Source organism: Homalodisca vitripennis, chromosome 7 (genome assembly GCF_021130785.1).
Source record: "Homalodisca vitripennis isolate AUS2020 chromosome 7, UT_GWSS_2.1, whole genome shotgun sequence".
In the NCBI taxonomy this organism is placed as follows: Eukaryota; Metazoa; Arthropoda; class Insecta; order Hemiptera; family Cicadellidae; genus Homalodisca; species Homalodisca vitripennis.
In genome coordinates, this window is record NC_060213.1 from 112,611,491 (window position 1) to 112,635,564 (window position 24,074).

Genomic DNA, 24,074 nt, shown 5'->3' on the forward strand with positions numbered 1-24,074 from the left:
CGTTGAAACAACTGAAACCTAACAGTTTTGCTGAAACGGCCTTCAACCAATCGGCCAAAAAGCACACTCCTGCAATGTGTGGCACCGTCATGTGACACCCCTGGGAGCGGTAATGAATGCCCAAACAGATAGGATGACCGCTACACTATGTCGCGTTGGACGGAGCGGCATAGACAAGGGGGGTGGGACCTCCCAACACTACCCCCCTACTCTACACACACACCACATCAACACTAGTATGGAGACCAGATTATTGTGTCAGGATTCAAATAGATTTCTTAAATAAAATAACTATTTTTGTCAGTATTTCGTAATTTCTTTGCAATCAGGAAAGAAAGTTAAGAAATATAATCTAACGCTATAAAAACATTAGTAGTACTTAAAGAACATACAGCACTATCTTGTAACGTGAACATTTGATGTTAAAATATACATGGAGTTTGTAAAAAGGTAAAATTCATAATTCAGTCAACAAATTGAGACTTACAAAAGTAGGTGTAACCTAATTAAAAATGATTCATGAGATGCATTCTATAAAAAAATGTATATCATTTCTGAATACTGTACCAATTTCTATATTATTTATTTTGCGCCATTAATTTGAAATTTGGTATTTAGTTTCTAAAAGATGCACTCCTAAAACATACGTCAGACATTTCCATGATCAAATGAAACAAATATTTAAAAAAAATTTTCCTCCAGAAAGTAATGCAACAAATCTATCACCATGGAAACAGTGATCAATGTTTGTCCCGATAACCTAATACAAGAGTGGACAAACCACTCGTATAACAAACTAGTGGACCAAAAAAGGACAGTACACGGGGAACAAGGAAGGGTGCAAGAAAGTAAAGGTCATGCAGAGGTAAAGAGACTCTGGGTCGATGTCTTTTATCTGCAAACAACACTATTCTGCACACACCCTAAACACTATAAAACGTTATTTTTCAAGCATTTGTTGTAGTCGACCGTCTAGAGTTGTATTCTATTATGTGATAAGGTACTACGACTACAGTATATCAAGGGATGTTTTCGTTCGTGACTATCAGTCTGCCGCATCCCTCATTGATAGCCGAAGGTATTACCGTTCGAACACTAAAAATACTTTTTTAATCTTGTTTAAACTATCACAAAGACGGTTTCCTTGTTTTCATGAGCTGCTTTGAAAATCTTAAGAGTTGCGGCACATAACACTTTGACTGAATGTTTGTTTTGTTCCTTGGATTACGAGAAGACCTTAACACCACGACTCTGCTTACAACCGGAAGTAATAGTACCTCAGGAACGCCTCAACTGTCTTTAAGTATTCATTCGGTGAGTTTTTGGAATTATATAATACCCTATAATGGCATTTTACACGCCAGTAGTAGTTTTAAACCAGTAAAGGATTCTCGTTTTTTATTAATAGTTCATTATGATTTTATTAGTTTTATTATTGTAAACCGTTTGTACAGTATTCATAAAGATGTACACTCAATTAAATACGTGACTTCTTAGTTATTAAGCTTTCCTAACTAACATCATAGTCACATCGTTTAAAAACAGTGATTTCACAATTAACGTCTTAAAGTACTCGTATTTCGGCATCGCTTTATTCAAACAATTAACGAAACTGCCAATAATAAGCAGCCGTCTGTAAAGCGAGTTAAAGCCTTCTCGTAATTTGTTGTCTTTATATGTAGCAACTTAATATTAGCAATTTTAGTTAAATTTTATATACAAAATTACTGTATTGCAATTTTAATAGTAGCACTTACCGAACTTTTCTGTATACTTTCACCGAATAGATAAACCTTTAGATTCCAAACCACTCTTCGTTCAAATGTGTTATTTATACTTTAGATGCTATACATAGCAATTCACGAAGATGTGCAGAAACTGTGGGAGCTAATTTTAAATGTAAAAATAATGCAAAAAGTTTATATAATCACGGGTCCGGAAATCCTTGGTTAGTAAAAGAAAAAAAATGGAGTGAAAAACAAACTATCCCATCTTTGTGCAACAATAAATTTGTTTTATTGAAGGAGGAGTTTTCCAATAATTTTAATTTTCTTAAACAAGGCATTTCGACACCTGCCTATTCCACCTTATATGTCGAAAGGCCTCGAGTGAGAAAATTTATTGGAGAATTATGAGTTTTATTTTATACAAAATAATATAAAATAATTTTGTTATTTCATTAAGAAACAGATCAAAAGTTTTAACAACACTTGTAGAAAATGTTTACATGTAGATTAAGCTTCCACAGTTTCTGCATGTCTTCGTGAATCACCCTGTATAACGCAGCTTGTAGGATCGATAAATTGGCAATAAAAGCCCAAAAGCAAGTTTAAAATGGGTACAAACATTGATCTTATAAATACTTCAGCCAAGCTCGGTATGCCATTTCCTTTCAATGTGTATACAAAAATTCACAACTCCATTATTTTTATAGAACCAGAGAAAAACAAAAAGTGTTCTGGAATGCATATAGCATTTACTAAACATTCCGTAACTAACACTTGTTATGCATCTTGGACGGGTTTTGAGATAATAAGTACATGTAAATCTCATAGCAATAAATAAATAATGTTTAAGTTATCACAAAATCTTACTACTTTCCTCCTACTGAACCGGAAGGACTCTTAGCCGTCGTATAATAACAAACATTTTATTGTTTGTTTAGGCTAATTGAAAAGGTAATAAGGCTTACAACTAATGTATTAAGCGTCTGTATAGTAGTCATTAGTATAGTAAAGGATGGTTCCATTAAGGATAGGAATAGGAAATTCGACGCACCTTGTGGAGAGGCGTTAAGCCATTCTTATCCTTGGCGAGAAGGATCTCCCGAGGAACTGGATCTTCAGTCCTCTTCCTCAGCAGGATCGGGATCGGGGAGGATGAGAAATAAGTTTTTTTATGAAAAATGACTTTTATTAATAAAATAATCGTTGGTGACTGCTGCCGTGTGTACGTCCTTGATTGTTCCCTGTAACACAGACGTTTGCAAGAGAATTAATGTTTTCATACTACAAATTGTTTATAAGTGTGCAAAGATTAGTTAACTTCTAGTAAATATCTTTAGGAACTGGAAAACATATGAACTTACTATGATTAATAAGGATAATTGTACCAGGTACTTCTCCCAGAATTCCTCAGATTTTTTTTGTTTCAAGAGGGCGATCTTTTTACTGATTGAAAAGTCCTACACATTCAGTTAGGTTTTAGTAACCCCTTTGGAACACAAATGAATATCAAAGTGACAGGTTCATCACAGAGTCGTTCCAGTTGACCAACATTGGCATAATTAAAAATCTTTTGACTCATCCTGGATTTGTTTTGGGAATTGAGAGGATGAGAAGTAAGTTTTTTTATGAAAAATGACTTTTTTAAATAAAATAATGGTTTATAAAATGAAATAAGAAATAAAACAAATGAAAACTGCTGGTTTCAAAACAGAGAACATTATTTTTTCTAAATTAGCACAAGGTAAAGTTGCGGTTTTCGTAATTTTGTATGATTGGTAAACCATTTAAAAATGTGTAGTTGTATCTATTTAGCTTTTTCAAAAAAGGATACATTTTAAAATTACTTTAACAAGTATATTTAAAAACAAAATAACACTTAGTTTTCATTATTTACGGCGTTAACAGTGACAGTAAAACATGAATGTTTTACGTAATTAAATAAAAGGCACATAGTTTCTTTATTAGTAAGACCTTTGATGTATTAGTAAAAGGAGGCAGAAGGTTCGGGGATAATTTCAAGTAGTTCTGAGATTCGACACTAGGGCTGCGCCACATAACTTTAGTACTTGAGGCTCTCACTCCACAGATGGCAGCTCGATCGCTCACTTTTGCCATACATCAATTTATAGCATTGGATGTTATCTCTTGTGTAACTAATATAATCAACTGTAATATATTGTAATCATTTCATTTGTTTTTTAATTGTGTCATTAAATTATACACAATTGATGAATAAACTAATATATTTATTTGAGTTTTATGTTTGTTTCAGGGGCTCGGATGAACCAATGCCTGAAAGCTTCGAAGTCCTCGGTCATTTGGTGAGCACTGTAGTTTATTTAAATCAGTATGGAATGTTGTGTGTATATTGTTACATATAAAATAATATTTAAATCTTACAACTTACAGTATTTAAATTTCGAAAATTATAATTTATATTCCCATTTGCACTAAATTCCATGTTGTGTACATAAACAGTCAGAAACAATTAGTATAACAGGCTGTTAAACTTTACAGCTCTAAATAAGCACAAATTCCTTATTTTTTGTGTTTTTTAACCATTTTTAATACTAAAGTTAAAAAAAATATTAATATACTTTATACCAAGAAAATTAAAAAACTTTCTTTGCTCAAGTAAAAGCTTTTTACTTGCTTTAACACCGTTTATTACGCTATTGTGTTACTAAGAAATTATTACTGCTCTGTATAACCTCTAGATTAATTAATACTAAAATCTCTACATTTTTTAAATATCCAGTAATGAAAAGGGCTGCTTTTAATTCAACAATACTATTTTTTTACACGTAATACTACAGAATCATGGTCCCGCCAAGTCAACATAACTTATCGGTGACTCTATAATTAAACTTTAAAATAAACAAGATACAAAATTACATTACAGTTTAATAAATTGTGTGTTTTGCTATGTTTATGCGCTCGTGTAAGTACATAGTGTATGGGTTTGTGTGTGTGTTTAGTTAGTTTAGATGTAAGCTGAGTAGTCAGCTCATGTTGTGTTGTGGTAAGCTATTTTTGTACTGCCTCTCTAAAAACCCTGAAGTTTCTCAAGTTTTCAATTTCATCTAGAAGTAAGTTAAAATAATATGGAACATAAAACACGGAGGAACTAAGTAACTGTATGCCCCAGTTATATATTACTAGTGCTCTACAACCATTCACTCTAATTGTTCACTCAATGCATGTTGCTTTTAATATATTTCTTCACATTCGCCTTTTTGTTAGGTCTTACAGCTGCACAATTTACCCTATGTACAAACAATACAAAACGTGTTCTCTCCAAAATAATTATGATTTACCATTGTATATTTTCATTGTTAACGTTTATTATACTGTCATTTAAATTTCACATCTTTTATTTGTATTTTACTTGGTGACGTGGGGTAAAAAGTATCTAAAGGCCGTGCACATGAATATTGGACTTCTAACTGCTATTTTGATTAAATTAGGTCTCTTATACGTGATTTTTATGCATTTGGTGTTTCCTAAATAGGCTTCATCCTGCACCCCCTCTAATTGCACTGCAATGCAATATCAATAGTATTTGCTACTTTGCAATCGCAAAGGTAATATGAGAGCTTAAGAGTAATATTTTTATGTAATGGTGAGTAACATGGAATCGAAACTCTCAGTGTTGTGGTCAAGGCTTAAAGAGGATAGGCTTGTATGTGGTTTTAGACTGCCACACTTGAGATTCAATTTTATTTCACTCTCCCATTTTCTCATCTCATAGGCCTGGCAAAGCTATGGATATAAGGACGGTTATACTGACCTAATTTCGAAGGCCTGAAATGAAAATCGATATCTACACAAACTCTTGATGTTAACAAATATAATACAAGTAAGTGAACCAATAAGAGTAACAATTACCTTGTTTAGACGACTTGATAGTGGACAAGAAGACTGGACATCGATGTACCTACACACTACAGGATGATTTTGTTATGTTTTTTCTCTCTAATGATAAGAAACTGACAAACCTCCCATTTTGCTGTTCTAAAAGGACCAAGCAACTGCATTTAACACTTAGGGAGTCCTAAAAAATCCAACAGTCATCCCCCACAGTAGACTAGAGCTATAGATCTACCTATCCTTGTACCCCAATTTCTCAACATTGTGTTTAGTGATGTGCCGCTCCTTGACATCCATAGGGTTGCCCAGATGTATTTGACACATTGGTTTTGCTGTATCCAGAGTAGTTTCAACTGGGAAGTATAACCCAGAAGAGTCAGAATTGAGAGTTTTTGTTATTACACCTTACACTGTTTGCAGAGATGTTTCCAAGGTTTATGAAAATCGTTCCTTCTAGTGCTGAGATTAATTGGGATGGTGCAATGAGAATGAATGTGGTCGACTATATTGAGCATTGTACGCATTGTACACTCGTATCATAATGAGTGTTAAAAAATGTTTTATGAACAGGCCTCGAATGGTTCTCAAAGGTAACGAGAGAGAAAGCACCTTGGGAAATGATGTTATATTTCTTGAACTCAGGATAGAGCTGCATTTAAGGTGTTAATAAACGGATTAGATGCAAGTTATCCGAGAGAATTCTAGACTGATCTCAAGAAGTTTTGGGACCCAATATTGGGATACAACCATTGGGCTTTAAGTGAAATAAATAAATATTTTGATGAAGCGTCAGTACAATTGAAGCTAACGGCTTAAACATTAATTTTTCCAGAGTTAACAAGGAAGCTGATACGATGGCCAACTTGAAATTATCTGCAATGATTAATGGTTATGTATAATAAAAACTGTATGAAATAAAGTAATAACTATGGGTAGTGGCAAATTTTCTATATAAATGGTTAAAGTAGTAAGTCATAGTGTTACATGTTGTGAATAAATCAGTTACTGACGTGGTGTTTCCTCACAATTCGAGAGTATTATTCATTACCTAAGTCAGCCATCTTTCCTAGAGGTAAACTGTTTAAAACCAACTTCAATTTTTATAAATTAATAATATCTTTCCAGGTGATGGAACACACTAAACATCATAATACTCCACCTGAAACTCAGTCTCGCTTTAGAAACAATCACGAACATTTTATTTCTTTGATGCAAAAAACAGATGAAATTCTAATTTCTGTGTATAGGTATGTCTCATGGACTTTGTCTTGGTCCTGTTTTGTTTCATTCGTGCACTTACGACTTGTCTACGTTTCTACAAGCGGACGATGTGTTATGAACCTGGTACGTTCGAGAGGCCATTGCTGCTATAAACTCAGACCTTAGTAATATCAGAAAATAATCTCTTGACAATGGTTTAAGGCTCAACGTAGACAAATGTTCTCTCCTTCATGTTTGTCCAACATTCTCACAGAGGCCATTGCTGCTATAAACTCAGACCTTAGTAATATCAGAAAATAATCTCTTGACAATGGTTTAAGGCTCAACGTAGACAAATGTTCTCTCCTTCATGTTTGTCCAACATTCTCACAGAGGCCTTGATGGGTAGAGGTGTTGGAATTGCTGACAGTGTATTCTTGGCTAGTGTAACTGAAATAATACGAACTCTCGGCGCTTTGCTTGATAGCAATCTAACATATCCGATTACGCCACTCAAGCTGTCCAATGTGGACTTGACACGCGATATGCTTGGACAGGTACAGAAGTGTGCTGCTCAAATTTTGTATTCTCAACCTCGTGCAGTGGATGGTTTATTTCTTTCTTGGCTATTGCTATCATGCGTAAAGCAGCGCCATATAGCAGAGTGACGTCAACCAATTTTAGTGACTTCGTAGTCCTACTTTTCATATTATTTTCAACCTTTAACAATGGAAGCTGTCCTTAAAATATTAATGTGTTACATATACCACAATCTCTCCTATCACACAAGTAACGTCAGTTCCTGAATGAGAGAATTTTTTTTTAAGAAATCTCAACCCACCATGATTGTTTGCTTAATTTTTAGTGCTTCGGCTCTAAATCAATCAATGACCGTTCACTTGATCCAAAAACTTTTATTTAGCTCATTTTAATTTAAACTTACAATAGAATTGAAATACGGCACTTTTAACGATTTCGCAATGATTTTGCTATTGGATAGTTTGGATAAGATACTTTGCTGTAATACTTAATGTAATATTAGATTAAGTTAGCTACATTTTATAACTTAGTAATTCAACAGAGATTAATAATAATTTTGAGTTCCATAGTTTTTATTGTTCAATTTTATTATATTACATATTTACCTTTTATTCAGTATTTATTTGGACCATGAATTAACTTGAGTTAACTGAAAACAGTAAACGTAATAAGAAATGCTTGTTGATAAAACACACTATTTATTCATAACATTCAGTATAGAATAAGTCAAAGATATCATAAATTAAGAGTATAAGGGCCCTATGAAATTTGTAGTCATTAACGTACCAAAATAGGCTGGGTTTCATTATAAACTCCCACCAGTAGCAATTTGCATAATTGACATTGAGAGTGACGTAATCGCAACTGAATGTTGTGTACAATTATAAAACAGAGTTTTAAAATGATCAATATTGAATTAGTTTTGCTTTCTGTTTATATAAAAGATGTCTTGAACAGAATATTTTCAAAATAAAAATACCGTACTACACAACTTATCCTTTCACAGTTTTTACCCCCAATGTGTAATAGGGTTTGGGATCTTTATGAACTTTTTCTAAACTAGAGCTACAATGTTTCAGTACCGTTTTGCGACGAAGGGGGACGTTTTCTTGCTCAGCATCGGTGTCCTGGCGGCCGTAACACATGGAGCGAGCTTTCCTGTGCTGGCAGTCCTATTCGGCAGAATGGTAGACAGCTTCTTAGTCGCCTTAAAGGTAATGACTTCAAATTCAATTTAACCACGTAAATTTTTTGGGGAGTAAGTATTGTTTCTTACAAAAAAAATTAGAAAAGTTACGATAAAATAATATTTTATATTTGTGAAGCAAAACATCCTTTTATCAATATCCTTATTTTTGTATCAATTTAAATTAAACTACATAATTTATGCCTTATTATTAACCCGACCTAGCTTGATAACCAAGCTCTATGATATACTAATGATTGGGCATTGTTAATTAAATAACGTGCAGCCTGTTAATAGGCTACTAAATAGTTTCTCATATTTGTCAATGCGTTAATAATTGTTTTTAACTTGATGATTCCGCTCGACATAAAATTCTTATTAATTTCCATCAACGAGTACCAAAAAAAATGGCTCAAACCGAATCAAGAGTTGACCGACAATAATAAATGTAAATTAAACATATTTGTATCGATATAATAAACTACACAATTTATGTCCTATTTTTCAACCCGACCTAGTTCGATAACCGAATAGTAGTACTGATAATAATGATCAGACAGTGTTAATTAATATAACAATTTTGCTTCGATACGAAAATTTAATTTCGTGTAGCCTGTTAATAACCTACTAAACAGTTTTTCATATCTGTGGTTACGACAATCATATGTTTTTTTTTCTAATATTTAATAATTCTGCTGAACATAATATTCCTAGCAATTTCCATCAATGGGTACCAGATGAAATGGCTCAAACCGAATAGTCGAGAAACTGTTTACCGACAATAATAAATTTAAAACAAAATTTCAGTTCAGACTTTGTACTAACACGGAATAGAAATCACAACTTATAAATCAATAGAGTGGTTAGTGTTTTGTTAAAAACCTTGCATGCTGTACCATGGTTCATGGGTACGCTGTATTTTAAAACAGTCATACATGGAACCAGAATGTAGGTGGATATAAATATCACCCTGGGGCACTTTAATTTACGGTGGCAACAGGTGGAAGCCCCCTAAATCCCCCACCCACTCTCTCACCCCTCGACACAGAACTGTGTGGTGGAGCCGCGAGAACACTGTTGTGTAATTGGCAGTAGGCGGCTTATCATTAAAGCTCTCTCTTTGATGTTGCGGCTAATTAAATTCATGTGTCTCTCCGGAAAAACCGCATATTAATTACTTCCATCATTGTTAGAGGTTTTCCGTTTATAGTAGTTTTCCACCTGCAGTTTTGTGTATACTCCTGAGCAAATTAACTAATTAAGTAGTCTTTTGGAATAAAATGTTATTTTCTTAATATATTATAAAACAATGTAATTATTACTTGTAGCTCATTTGATTTCCGGAACATACGGAAAAGACATTTTACAACCCCCCCCCCCCTCGGCAAATAAAGGAAAAAACTGGGTCTGTGTCCTGAGCGATAGGCTTCAATAATGCTCAGCCAAATACCATCGTTGGATTTTGTTTCTTGAGGTATGTTGAATGATACATTCACATTTGTTCAATAAGTAAAGTTTCATAACAGTGTTCAAATAATACAAGTTCCTGTGAGCTATGGAGGGTACTACAATGCAATATTGGGCTGAAATCAAACCTTGTCACTGAATTACTTTCCACTCAATTATTTTCTTCATTTAACTCTATAAATAAAAATGTACGCTTGTACTTTACGTATGCTTGAGAGTAAAAATAATAAAGATCTCAAACCACAGGCTGACGTTTTGTACAATTTTTATATCTCAGGACAAGAAGCTGAAACACCTATCATTGTACTGTCCTTAAAGGTCCTTTGCACTTGCTTCCAGAGTGACAGAATATTCAGGATGGTTAAGGCTAGAGGTAGGGACCGCCTGCTGTCGAGATTCCATTAGGAATCCTGACAGGTGTCAGGATTCCTGTTGGGTGTCGGGATTCTTATCGGGCACCTTGGAAGAAGGGGATGCTAGCCCTGTTGCAGCCTCTACAGTCAAAGCTGTTAGTGAACAGCATTCTCTCGTGTCCAGGATATCAAGAGCCTTTAACACTAAGAGAGCTCCACTCACTCCAACGGCCATCCTTCACAGCAGACTAGACTTATCGATCAACTCTTCCACCCCAATACTCTAATTCGACATTTGCTGTTAGTGATGTGCCACCCTTTGGGATCAATAGTGTTGGCAGTGTTCTGACTAACAGAATTTTCCAATTACTGTATCTTGCATCGTTCTTCATATCTTTTCTGGTATTCATATTACACTAAGCAATTTTTATGATACAATATCAATGGTGCTTTAGTTATATGATTGAATATTAAATCACATATTCATTTTCCTGTTGTTAATTGTATGTTAATTTTGATTTGTTGTTTTTTTAATACACAGTATTACACGGTTTAAAACGGTTATAGTACGCCTAAGTTATTAATATGTTATTCTGCAAATTGAGTATGATTAAAGTAGTTTAATGTGGTGAAAACTTTAGTAATTACAAGTATGCATCATGTGCGTGGTGGAAGATGTTTTACTACTTATTTCATCACACCATTTTAAAAGCTTATTACGTTCCTTTATATCGTGAAAAAAATCTAAATGTATTGTACTTATATTTAATAGTTGAGGATTGCTGTACAAAACTTAATTAAAACTGAAATAAACAATGTGTGTTTGATTTTAATTATGAACTTGCCATTTCATCTGGTTGTTTCCGACAGTTAGTAGAGTCAGATGTTCCAAAATTTGAAATGATTTTTTTTAGAAAGAGAGAATACAAGTGCATTTGTGATTCAACTACTGGTTTGTTTTATGAGAAATTAATAGTGAAATAAATATACTGTAATGAATAAATTTTATATGAGAGCTTTCTCTTTCGTCTCCCTACGAGACGAAGTGCCACAAGGCACTATTTGAATGGTATATTTTGTTAAATGACGTGTGTTCTCCTAAAAATTCACCAAAAGCCCAAAGAGTTCAAGGAAGTGATATAAAGAGTGATCTACCCGCAGATTAGTGACAAGTACTTTTGTTTCATGCATGTTACAGGTAAAAGTTTTTCACATAGAACAAGAAACTGAGGAAATCAATCATTGAGCTTATTTATTCCTCTGCTTCCGGAGAAACCGGATATTTAGGATAGATTAGGTTAGATGGAGGGGTTGCTTCCTATCGAAATGCCTTACTTACATTCACCATGAGGGAGGCATTGTATTTCACTCTCGTCGCCTTGGAAGGAGATGGGACTCTGACTGGAACTCTGCTTCAGCCTCTTCCACTCAAAGAAACCAGGAGGCAGTACTTGGGAGATCCACCCACCCCAGTAATCATCCTTCAGAATAAATTAGACCTTTCCCTCTATAAAGTACAGGCAAGAGTAATATTGAATGAATGAATAAATGATTTTATTCCTTCCACAAACAACAAAGTTAATATTGAAAAAAATGAACATTATGGAAATTAACTGGCCACTTTTACAAGTATTGGGGCCAGTATAAACATAAAATAAAATACACTGTTTGTGTCAGAGTCCAGTTTCTTAACGTGCTTCAACAGCCGAGTCGCTCTCTATGGCATCTGTGTCTTAACACACTAGCATTCGGCTTATCAATACACTTCTATACCTTACTCACTAGATAAAAAATGGCTTACAATATAAAACAAAGAAAAATTATGCTTCCACAGTAACAAGTAAAAAATAAAATAAAAAACCCCGGGCAAATATAAAGTACACTGATTGAAAATCATTTTTATTAAGAACATAAACATACTCCTTATTTTATTTAAATTAAAGTTATTGTAAATTAGTGCTAATTTTGAATTTGAAGTTAATCATAAAACCAATTACACTCTTCAAAAGATAGTAAAAAATGTCTTTAGCTTAAAACTGAAAGAATTTTATATTGTTTGCTAACTTTATTTCGTATGGCAATCTATTAAAAAACTTGGGGACCAACATAGGAAAAAGAATGTTTAAATGCAGACTTATTCACTTTAGGAATTCGGAAAATTCTATTTTCTATACTTCTGGTCTCATATGTTAGATCAGTAGTTCCCAAATTGCCACTTCTGAGATAAAAAGCCCTTAATACATTAAAGATAAATAAAATTCTGCAAAGGCGATATTTTTAAGTCGACAAAAAAGTGGAAAAGAACTATCTCTCCTCTGTTTGTACAAAATAATTCTCATAAAATGGTTCTGAACTACTCTTAACTTCTCTATTAAGTACTTATATGTTCCCCCCCCCCCCAGCAAATAATACCGTATTCTATTCTTGAATTAACCAGAGCGAAATATAAAGTTCTTAACAAATCTTGATCGCAAAATCTTTTTTAAATAAAACTTTTTAAAGTTTTTAAAGTTGTAATGTGATTTTCCCTTGTTAATTTCTTGTCAAAAATTACTCCTAAGTATTTAAAATTGGTCTTCTTTTTTAATTATCTTAAAATTACAGTCAATTTCTTCACAATTTAAAGCATGATACTTAAGGTTTTGGTCAAAAATAAAATCATTAAAAGTTAAAATTTACATACTGTGTTTTTTCAACATTTACCTGCATTTTATTTAATGTACACCATTTTTTTAATAATAATAAATCTTCTAAAATTTGATTTTCAGCACTTGCACATTTTTATTTGAATAGAAAAAAAAGCAATATCGTCAGCAAACATTATTGTTCTTATTGTTACTGAATTTTCGAAATAAGTGGTATAATTCTTGAGGCTGACTAGTTCTATAGTATTATCAAACACAACTCATTGTTTGGGCCTTTATCTGATTATTACAGGATTCAGAAAAGCCGAGGACAACAACTGAGGCAGCGGAGCCATTGCTGGAGACAATTCCTAACGAGGCAGACAGTATTTGGACTCAGCTGGGGCTGAGCACTTTCTACCGAGGCAAAGTGAGTCCATAGTTTTAAGCTAAATCTCTTATTTGAAGTCAATTTAAGGCAGGTGTACTGCTTGATTATTTTACAAGGCTCAGACTTATAAAAGAAGATGGAAGTCATAGTGACAAGTCCATTTAGAAAGTCAGTTTACGCTTCAGTTTTTAAGTAACCTTGTAATATATTTTCAAACTCCTCATCCTAAGTCTGAATAATCCATTGGCAATAAAGCATGTAATACACACTCATCTCCATCGAAACAAAATTCCCGGGACCCCTTAATAGGAACATCACAACTTACTTTACTTTAAAAGAGTACCTAGGATTTACTGTCGAAATGAGTATAAAATAGATCAGAGCAGTGAGCGGTAACTGGCCACCAAATAAACCGAACTCTGATGAAATTATTTATAGGTGGCTATCGACACTTTGTGCTCACACTGGGCATAACAATATTGAATATGGTGGGGGGGAATAATTCTTCATTTAAATTGTAAAAAATAATTTAATTTAAAAGTAACTAGCTTGAATGTAAGGGTTGTATCTGTATTTTATTACCATCGATGTAATTTACTTGTGTATTATTATTACCTTGGTCATTATAAAAACTAATAAAAATTAATAACTCTCTTGAAATAAAGTTCTAGGTTCATCTGCATAATGCAATACCTGAAGTTTTAACATGATGCACAATATTTTCTCAACGCAGCTTTACTTTTACTTTTAAGTTATTGGTTATCTTAGGTGATGTAGTTGCTTATTTTCTAAAAAATAAATTTAGTTAGCTTTTGTCCTCCAACTCTTAATTATCCATTTATAATCTACTGATATTTTATTTTTAACTTTACTCAAAGACTCTCTGTGACCCAAATACTACATTTTTAAATACTTTTGTATTATTAAGTACATGGAAAAGAACTGCAGCTGATATTACTATACTTCGGGACGTGAGAACTGTGCAATCGATAGAGGAATTTCCCCCGAGGAGGGAAAATTTATTGTCAGCCGCGCTGGTTTTGGTGTGGGTCGAAACGGGAGGGAGGGTTAGTGAAATTATTTATGTATCCAATGATAAATCATTTCAAAGTTCATATATTTTTAGTTTTACGCACTTATTCAGCGTTAGCCAACAAGATAAACGGATTAAAAGTCGCCATATTTTCGGAAAATCTGTGAAAATATATATTTTATCATTCGGTATTTCATACTTCTTTCCTACTCTTCCATTTTAACCCTCACTAAAAAAATAACGTCACTGACGATTATTTTTACATCAGATAATTCAACCCAAATGGTTTGCATGATGTAGATGCATATCTCATTCAATGATAAGAATTAAAAACATTCACTTTTAGCAATAGATTGTTGAATGGTTTTAGTAAATACTGTAAAAATGAGTTTTCCTCACAGTATAGTTAATGTTTGTTGTACATTTTAGGTTATATACTTTCTACAATTTTGGAGGCGATTTTTATAAACATCTTTTAATGATAGTTATATAAAAACCCCGAGTTGGAACTGTATCTACCAATGATTTCAATTTTTTGTATTTGTATTACACGGAATATAAGCTGTGTCTATAATTAATAAATTCCTTTTTTAATTAATGGTTAAAGAATATTTCAGTGCAATACACAAACTTTTAAAAGGTTAAAAAGAATTATATGACTATTGCAAATATCAAAAGGGGTAATTTAATTACAATAAGTGATGTCTCTAAGAAATTCCCTTTCACTATTATCAGTTAAGATCTTTTCTTTGTCTGTCCACTTTAGCCAACCCTTAGATGAGGCCACAGAGACTGTTGTCGACTGTATGAGCCGGTACTCCATTTACTTCTTCTTCATCGGTTTGGCAGTCTTGGGCGCTGCATTTATACAGGTATGTTACTATTACACTTTTATATGATCAAAATGCACATTTAATTTTGGCTTTAGTAGTAGGCCTAGTAATAATTTACAAATATTCACATAGTAATTATTCACAAAAACTTCTTAGACATTTACTGATTACTATTGCTAGTAGTATGGCCAGTGATATAATTTAATAATAGTATTAAGATACTTAAATCTAGAGTCTAGCAACTTAAATAATTACATAAAATTGAGCCTCCAATTGTGTTTTATTTTAATTTTAATACTATTGACGTGAACCAGAGCTGATAGGTTTTGTATGAATATCCAAATATTGTTGAATATACATGCCGACTAACAGTGATTTTTTTATTTCCATTGTTTGCCCAACCTGTTCAAGAGAACAAAGTTTAGTTTTGTCTTTTGACATCGGTTCGTTCAAACTGAGCCGGACACACCGCTTCTTAATATATGGCTTTCAAATGTGTTATTAATAACCTTGTCAAATATTATTTTTGTCCGTCTCGTGGGCACTATCATCTTGGATAATATGGCATCTAGTAAAGGTGTCCCGCTGGATGAAGGGAGGAAAATATGGAATTAAAAACTGTATTTTTACAGTCTAATAATAATAAAAAAACGGATTCGCTATTATTCACACCCCATTTAACTCTAAAGGACTGCTTTTGTTGCAAACCACTAAGTTATCCATGAAATATACTAATAAATAGTAAATTTTCTACTTAGAAACAAATAAAATACCATCACTCCAGGGGCTGGAAAAATATCTATAATGAACTTGCTTATATTCAGTGTGTCCAGTGTGTCAATCAGTAAGGCTATGGGAGAGGTAGTCTATCAGGTGATTGAGTCTGGTAATACATCAAACCCCTGTGACAACACTGAAGTCAATACACTTACACCCTCTCTGTCGTAGTCACAGAGGGGGAGTGGTTCATATCCATTACAGCATCCACAGTTGGTGATAGTAACAAATACTTAAACAAACGTGAGAGAGAAAACCGTTACCAGAAATTCGCTATTACAACTGGCAATAAATTATATGGTTGCGATCAGTTTTTTGTATTGTGTATATTGTTAGTAAACAATATTAAAACTTGGGACCACGATCTTGATTGACGGAGTACATCATTTAAGATTTAAGATGGCTCATTATCTCGAATATGGAATGGACATCAGCGGTGAATTTAATATCTGAGTCCATCCTGAAAATGATCTTGTAGATCTTCATGAGGGTGTTGGTGTTGAAAATGATTGGCTGAATGTTAGCGAAGGGGCTGGAATATTTCATTTATTTATGAACATCTCTCCGCACGATATTTCAAGAACGAACTAACCTATATACAAGGTTTTCCATAAGGGTTTATTTCTGTATATCTAACACTGAGATCGATAAAGGTCATGCCTTGACGGAGTACATCATTTAAGATTTTTAGATGGCTCAATATCTGGAATATGGAATGGACATCAGCGGCGAATTTAATATCTGAGTCCATCCTGAAAGTGATCTTGTAGATCTTCATGAGGGTGTTGGTGTTGAAAATGATTGGCTGAATGTTAGCGAAGGGGCTGGAATATTTCATTTCTTTATGAACATCTCTTCGCACGATATTTCAAGAACGAACTAACCTATATACAAGGTTTTCCATAAAGGTTTATTTCTGTATATCTAACACTGAGTTCGATAAAGGTCATGCCTTGACGGAGTACATCATTTAAGATTTTTAGATGGCTCAATATCTGGAATATGGAATGGACATCAGCGGCTAATTTAATATATGAGTCCATCCTGAAAGTGATCTTGTAGATCTTCATGAGAGTGTTGGTGTTGAAAATGATTGGCTGAATGTTAGCGAAGGGGCTGGAATATTTCATTTCTTTATGAACATCTCTCCGCACGATATTTCAAGAACGAACTAACCTATATACAAGGTTTTCCATAAAGGTTTGTTTCTGTATATCTAACACTGAGTTCGATAAAGGTCATGCCTTTCCATGAACTGGGCGTTAGCGAACTTGCTTACATTAGACTTATGGGTGGCCATGATGGTAACGAGATAATGAGATAATTGCAGAATAAATAAATTTGTTATCAAATTGAGTACTCTGCATGTGTTACTATATGCTACTCTAACATGTGACATAAGTAGCAAATGTGCCTTTAGAGTTGAAATGTTGTATACAATATTAATAATAATAACAATAATGTTCTTTATAGCGTAAAACAATTACAATACTGCATGGTATGCTGCAACGTAACTTATAAACTACATCATTTTTTCTCAAGGTAATGCAACATACAATGCAATACAATACTTGCACGTATCAAAATCGGGAGTGACGTGAATGTTGTTAATTTCAAAAGTTTTCATCCCAGCGGTGCATCATGTATTCATCAGTCAAGTAAAACGCCTTTGACACAAGAAAGTGCTATAATCGAGTTTTTGAATTCGTTCGTTTCATTGAGTTGTTTGATACCCTCAGGGAGAGTCTATTGATTAGTCCGATTCCAACTTGTGACAGCGTTCGAAAGCTGTCGTTCTGTGCTGTTCGAAAGTTGTCTCTGCCTCTAGTCCCGTATTGGTGAACATCCCTGCTCCATACCAACTCGCATTTAAGTCGACAGATCAAGCTCGAGAATAAAAGAGGCAGGGAAAGGTCAGCAATGCAAGCTCCCTAAAGGCATCTTTGCATGAATCTCTGGGGTTAATTATTGAAAGATTTCTGACGGGTTTCTTTTGAGGTCTGAAAACTCTTTCAAATATAAATTTTTAACAGTTTTCTCCACAATCTCAATCAAGCCTTATGTCAAATTAAGTAAATTTTGAAAGATTTGCGTAGAATATGAATTCCCGATGTAACCTTAGAGTAAACACATTCAATGTGATCGTCCCTGATCAAGATACATTCCAAGAAACTTAATGAATTCTGCTTCTTCTAGAAGGAAACCGTCCACCATCACCGCGAGTCGAAGTTCTTGCTCTTGTTGTTGCCGAAGTTGTTGTTTGATTTTAAACGTTTTATATCAAATTGATTCTGGAGAAATTTCCGATGGATGAATTAAATTCAATGAATGACTCCAACTTCAAGTTCGCTTTTTGATTTTGATATGATGCAGAGTTATTGTTCAGTTATATTATTCAGTTGTATTGAATAATTTGTTCCATTCTGGATCGATGAGTTCAATCTGTTGACGTACATTAAAAAAAGCACTGGTCCTAATATTGATCCCTGTGAGACAACGTAGAGCATTTTGAATTTTCCTGACAAGCCACTCGCAATCTGCATGTACTGCTCTCTGTCTTTCAAATAAGATGAGATCCAATCGTGCGGCACACCCCGAATAACACTTGTCTACAGTGTCCCTTAATTCACACAATCAAAAGCTTTAGAGAGGTCGAAGAATATGCTTAGCATCTGCTCTCGCATCTCTAGGTCCAGGACAACATTGTGAATAAGATTCGTTACGGTATCGATTTTCGATTTGTTTTGTCTGAACTCGAATCAGACAAAACATCAACAAAATATCACAAAAAACATGTTAAAATGTCATATGATTCAAGTCTGTTACACAAAAAATTTAACCAATAATACGTAGCAACGTAAAAGTTTTCGCTAACGCTCTCAACCAAATCTTATGGATTTACATGCACCATGAACGAAATAGATGTGCCTCATATAGAAATGAAGATTCATACACATTTTAAAGCCTATAGGTAAGTTGGATCTAGATATTTTGCGTGGAGAGACAGAAAGATAGGCAAGGAGATACACAGACACACATTTTTCGTCGGCTCAAGAGATAGGTTTCACTATCGCTCAGTCACTTACTATTTTATGGATGAAATCTGTTTGCTACCAGACGATGTGCTGGGAGCTGGCCTGTGAGCGTCAAGTACATCGCCTCAGGGAGAAGTTCTTCTCTCAGATTCTTCGACAGAACATCGCCTGGCACGAGCTCAATGAGGAAGGAAGTCTCACCACCAAACTTTCCGAGTCAGTATTGTACCTGGCATGCTACACAGACGTAGTTACAATGATATATAATAATGCTGATCTGATCACTGCAGCAATGATCAAATCATTATTCAGGTTGAATTTTAAATACCCCGTATATTTTATCCACATTCCTTCAGATATTGACTTCGGACCACCGACCATCATTGTTTAGTACGAAGAAGTTCATTTTTATAAAGGTTACATTTTTTAGGTATTAGTTCTTATTGGTAGACCATTAGTAATTTTTAATATGTCTCAGTTTACACAAGGCGTAAAATAAAAATTAACCAAGAAAGTTTCTTAAATATTACAATAAATGTTAAATTGAAAAATTAGTTTTTTAGGTATACTTCTGATGTTTGTCATTTAAAAATACTCTCAAGATATAAGGCAGTCGTTTTTAGGTAGTATATACCACTATTAAGAGGCCGGAGTCTAGTTTAAACACCAAATTAACTTACTGCATCTTCCTACGTACTACGAGTAACTAAATGACGAGCAGCAGTAAGGGTCTATTTGAAGGAACGTGGAAAAAAATAGTTAGTATTTTAAACTCACCCTGTATGTAGTTTTTGCACTAAATAGGTTTATTACATTGAATTGGATTAAATTGTAGTAGAAGATAGAAACAAGTTCCTAATACACTATCATAAAATCGAATACAACATGATAGTTGATGATAAAAGGTTACTCTATAACCCCATACGGACGGTTAATGTCAGTATACTAACAGCCAATGTTAAGTGTTGAAGATTTTAATTGCATTAAACTAATTCATCACTCCGATTATGTTTTTTCATGTAAAAAGTTGAACAATTTGGATTTTTTCATTATATTCCAGGAGCCAAAGTCAATTTGCATTGTAAAACCACAGAACCTGGTTTTATTGAAATCGATGGAGAAATTTCCCTTGAGAAAGAATCAATTATCGGTTGTTTTGGTGAAGGTCAAAATAGGAAGGTGTCAAAATGGTTAAAAATATGAAATGAGAATTTTTGTCTTGGCTTAATACACTTTCGTACTACGATCCCACCACTCTTAGGTGGTCGGCCGGTAAGTGCAGACCTATTGTTACTTGCATTCTATAGTTCAGTTTTAATAATTATTGTTGTGTAATGTTTTTATTAAGTATATGTTTAATAGTTAGTGAAGTTGACATACAACATGAAATGAAATGAAAAATGACTTTATTAGAGGCGAAGTTTAGGACTATAAAGTCCTCTCTACCACTTAACCTCATAAAAATTAAACTAACATATATATGAATACATTTATAACTAAAACTTAGTCTATTTATTTACACTATATATTAAATGAATCTTAAAATAAAAACAATCATCAATAATTAGTGTAACTATATACAAATTTACAATAATATCGCAAGACACACACTCGCATTCATTCAACTTGCATGCAATTGCCCTAAGTACCGCACACCAAAGCCGCCAACCGCTATACCCCCTGAGCCCCCAGCATCAAGGCCCTGACCTCCGCCCCAAAGCGAGCGCGCTTATCGATGGCTCTGATGTTCACGGGTAAAGCATTCCACAATCGACAGGCAGAAACTGTAAACGATTTGCTAAAGGTAGTTGTTTCGATGAATTGGGATAGATAATAAGGATGTACCCCTCCTTGTACTTCTTTCATTTATTTCAGACATAAATCGAAAGTTGTTTGAAAGATAACTAGGACAATTTGTATTTAAAAGAGCGTGCAACAGAATGAGTGAGTGATAGTCTCGAAGGTCTTTTAATTTTAAGATAGATAATTGATTGAAGTAGGGCGTTACGTGATCATCACGTCTGAGATTGAAAATGAACCTAATGCAAAAGTTCTGAGCACGCTGGAGTCTATTTGAAAGCTCCACAGTCATGTCATTAATGACTATGTCACAGTAGTTGAAGTGAGGCAGTACAAGAGTCTTTATCAGCATTATTTTAACTTGCTGTGGTAGATATGAAGCCAGCCGCTTAAGGCAGTGAACACCGGCAAAGACCCTATTACATGTCAAAGAAGCCTGTTCAGTCCATCTCAAGTGTTTGTCAATAATAAGTCCTAGATTTTATAACATGGTGGTTGTTATTATGGTGGTTGTGACTTATAGGTGTCACAATGCTCTGTTATAATTGATTTATTTTAACCTAGATTATAATTATTTGTTAGGTTTGTTATTTACATGAAGAAGAGATTGTAGATCTCTAAACGTAGTGTTACGGTTTTTGTGTATCACTGAACAATGGCAAAAGTCCGGAAAATCCTTTTTTCCTTCTTTCATATCGGAATGTGATTTAACTATTATTTATAACTCTCACGGTTGAATTTAATTGTATGAAAATTAGATGTATAATCTGAAAAAATATATCGTTTCATATTCTTAACCCTTTTAATACCATCCTATTTCGAGCTCCACCAAAACTAGCTTGAGTTGCAATCGGGTTCTTTCTTTTATAAAACTCCATTATCGATTTCGAGACAAGATGTGTATGCTTATTCTGTTTAAATTCACGAAAAATATTTTTAAATACCACATAGATGGGAAATATTATAATATAGAGTCTGAAGAAACATCAGTGCAAATAGAAAATCAACACACTTCCCTGAAGGATTAATCAAATCATAATTTTACCTGTGATTATAGTAATGGGGAATTCAGCCCTATGAAAGGAGATTGTGATGAATAGAATATAATAAGGTTTATTACTGTGTATTTCAAAAAATTAAACTATTCTATTAAAACGTATTTGACCTTATAAATTATGACATATGCTAACAAAATTATTCGCAATCGACTATATTAAAAAAGTTCTCATAAAAGTTCACGGACTTATCAATAATCTACAAATACTATAACCTAGTATACTACTAGGTTAGTGATAAATCTAACCAAATACTAGGTTAGTGATAAATCTAAAAGATTGTTTCCATGGATGAAGTACTACTGTACGATTATAGTTAGATTATATTGTTGGTGTACTATAAGTCCCAATTCAAAAATGTGATATAATTATCCAGTAAATGACAATTCGTTGGAAAATCGTAATATTTTTTATTGGAAACACCCACATTATGTGATAACTTTGTCGTTGAAACAACACTAGCGTATCACCCACGTTATGCCTCGGCTTTTTTTTTGTTCTGTGTGTCACTGATAAACAACAACAAATATTATCACCACACACACCCGCTTGTTGTGTTTCGTGTTTTGTGTGTCAATGACAAAAAAGCCACTTGTATCACCACTCACTACCTTTCACTATTTGTCGTGTTTCGTACTGTGTGTCACTAATAAAAACACCACTTGTATCACCACTCACGACCTTTCAACGCTTGTTGTGTTTAGTACTAAGAGTCACTGATAACAACACCACTCACGACCTTTCAACGCTTGTTGTGTTTAGTACTAAGAGTCACTGATAACATCACCACTCACGACCTTTCAACGCTTGTTGTGTTTAGTACTAAGAGTCACTGATAACAACACCACTCACGACCTTTCAACGCTTGTTGTGTTTAGTACTAAGAGTCACTGATAACAACACCACTTGTATCACCACTCACGACCCTCCACCGGTTGTTATGTTTCGTACAGTTTGTCCCTGATAAAAACACCACTTGTATCACCACTCACGATCTTCCATCGCTTGTTGTGTTTCGTACTGTGAGTCACTGATAAACAACACCAAGCCTAACACTACTTACGATCTTTCACTATTTGTCGTGTTTTATATTGTGTGTCACTGATAACAACACCAAGCTTGTCACCCACCACTCTCGACCTTTCACCGCTGGTCGTGTTTTGTACTGTGTGTCACAGATAATAAAACCAAGTTTATCAACCACCACTCACGACCTTCCACTGCTTTTTGTGTCTTGTACTGTGTGTCACTGATAACACCACCAAGTTTATCACCCACCACTCACGACCTTCCACTGCTTGTTGTGTCTTATACTGTGTGTCACTTATAAACAACACCAAGCGGGTCACAACTCAAGACCTTTCACTTCATGTTGTGTTTCGTACTGTGTGTCACTGATAACAACACCAAGTTTATCAACCACCACTCACGACCTTCCACGGCTTGTTGTGTCTTGTACTGTGTGTCACTGATAAAAACACCACTTGTATCACCACTCACGATCTTCCATCGCTTGTTGTGTTTCGTACTGTGAGTCACTGATAAACAACACCAAGCCTAACACTACTTACGATCTTTCACTATTTGTCGTGTTTTATATTGTGTGTCACTGATAAACAACACCAACGTTTATCAACCACCACTCACGACCTTCCACGGCTTTGTTGTGTCTTGTACTGTGTGTCACTGATAAAAACACCACTTGTATCACCACTCACGATCTTCCATCGCTTGTTGTGTTTCGTACTGTGAGTCACTGATAACAACACCAAGCCTAACACTACTTACGATCTTTCACTATTTGTCGTGTTTTTATATTGTGTGTCACTGATAACAACACCAAGCTTGTCACCCACCACTCTCGACCTTTCACCGCTGGTCGTGTTTTGTACTGTGTGTCACAGATAATAAAACCAAGTTTATCAACCACCACTCACGACCTTCCACTGCTTTTTGTGTCTTGTACTGTGTGTCACTTATAAACAACACCAAGCGGGTCACAACTCAAGACCTTTCACTTCATGTTGTGTTTCGTAACTGTGTGTCACTGATAACAACACCAAGTTTATCAACCACCACTCACGACCTTCCACGGCTTGTTGTGTCTTGTACTGTGTGTCACTGATAAAAACACCACTTGTATCACCACTCACGATCTTCCATCGCTTGTTGTGTTTCGTACT

At 34.3% G+C, this 24,074-nt stretch overlaps 2 protein-coding genes across 3 annotated transcripts in view; both read left to right on the forward strand.

The window, feature by feature from the left end:
• Window positions 1-4,005: 4,005 nt before the first annotated feature.
• LOC124366846 (ABC multidrug transporter MDR2-like) lies at window positions 4,006-13,409 on the forward strand. Its single transcript, XM_046823446.1, has 3 exons — window positions 4,006-4,048; window positions 8,417-8,551; window positions 13,281-13,409. The coding sequence occupies exons 1-3, from the start codon at window positions 4,016-4,018 to the stop codon at window positions 13,407-13,409; spliced, it is 297 nt and encodes a 98-aa protein (XP_046679402.1). The 5' UTR covers window positions 4,006-4,015.
• A 1,754-nt stretch (window positions 13,410-15,163) lies between these two features.
• The window catches only part of LOC124366212 (phosphatidylcholine translocator ABCB4-like), a 61,774-nt gene continuing 52,863 nt past the window's right edge, over window positions 15,164-24,074 (forward strand). For both annotated transcript variants that reach the window (XM_046822587.1, XM_046822589.1), the window contains exons 1-2: window positions 15,164-15,263; window positions 19,119-19,252. In XM_046822587.1, coding sequence (XP_046678543.1) covers window positions 15,198-15,263; window positions 19,119-19,252 — 200 coding nt within the window. In that variant the 5' untranslated portion in view covers window positions 15,164-15,197. The remainder of the gene's footprint in view (window positions 15,264-19,118; window positions 19,253-24,074) is intronic.

Bases quoted from the DNA above. Each gene is read 5' to 3' on its own strand.
- LOC124366846 (XM_046823446.1), top strand. From the start codon at position 4,016: ATGCCTGAAAGCTTCGAAGTCCTCGGTCATTTG. The intron at 4,049-8,416 runs GTGAGCACTGTA...ACAATGTTTCAG, and splicing joins TCGAAGTCCTCGGTCATTTG to TACCGTTTTGCGACGAAGGG. The intron at 8,552-13,280 runs GTAATGACTTCA...TGATTATTACAG, and splicing joins GCTTCTTAGTCGCCTTAAAG to GATTCAGAAAAGCCGAGGAC.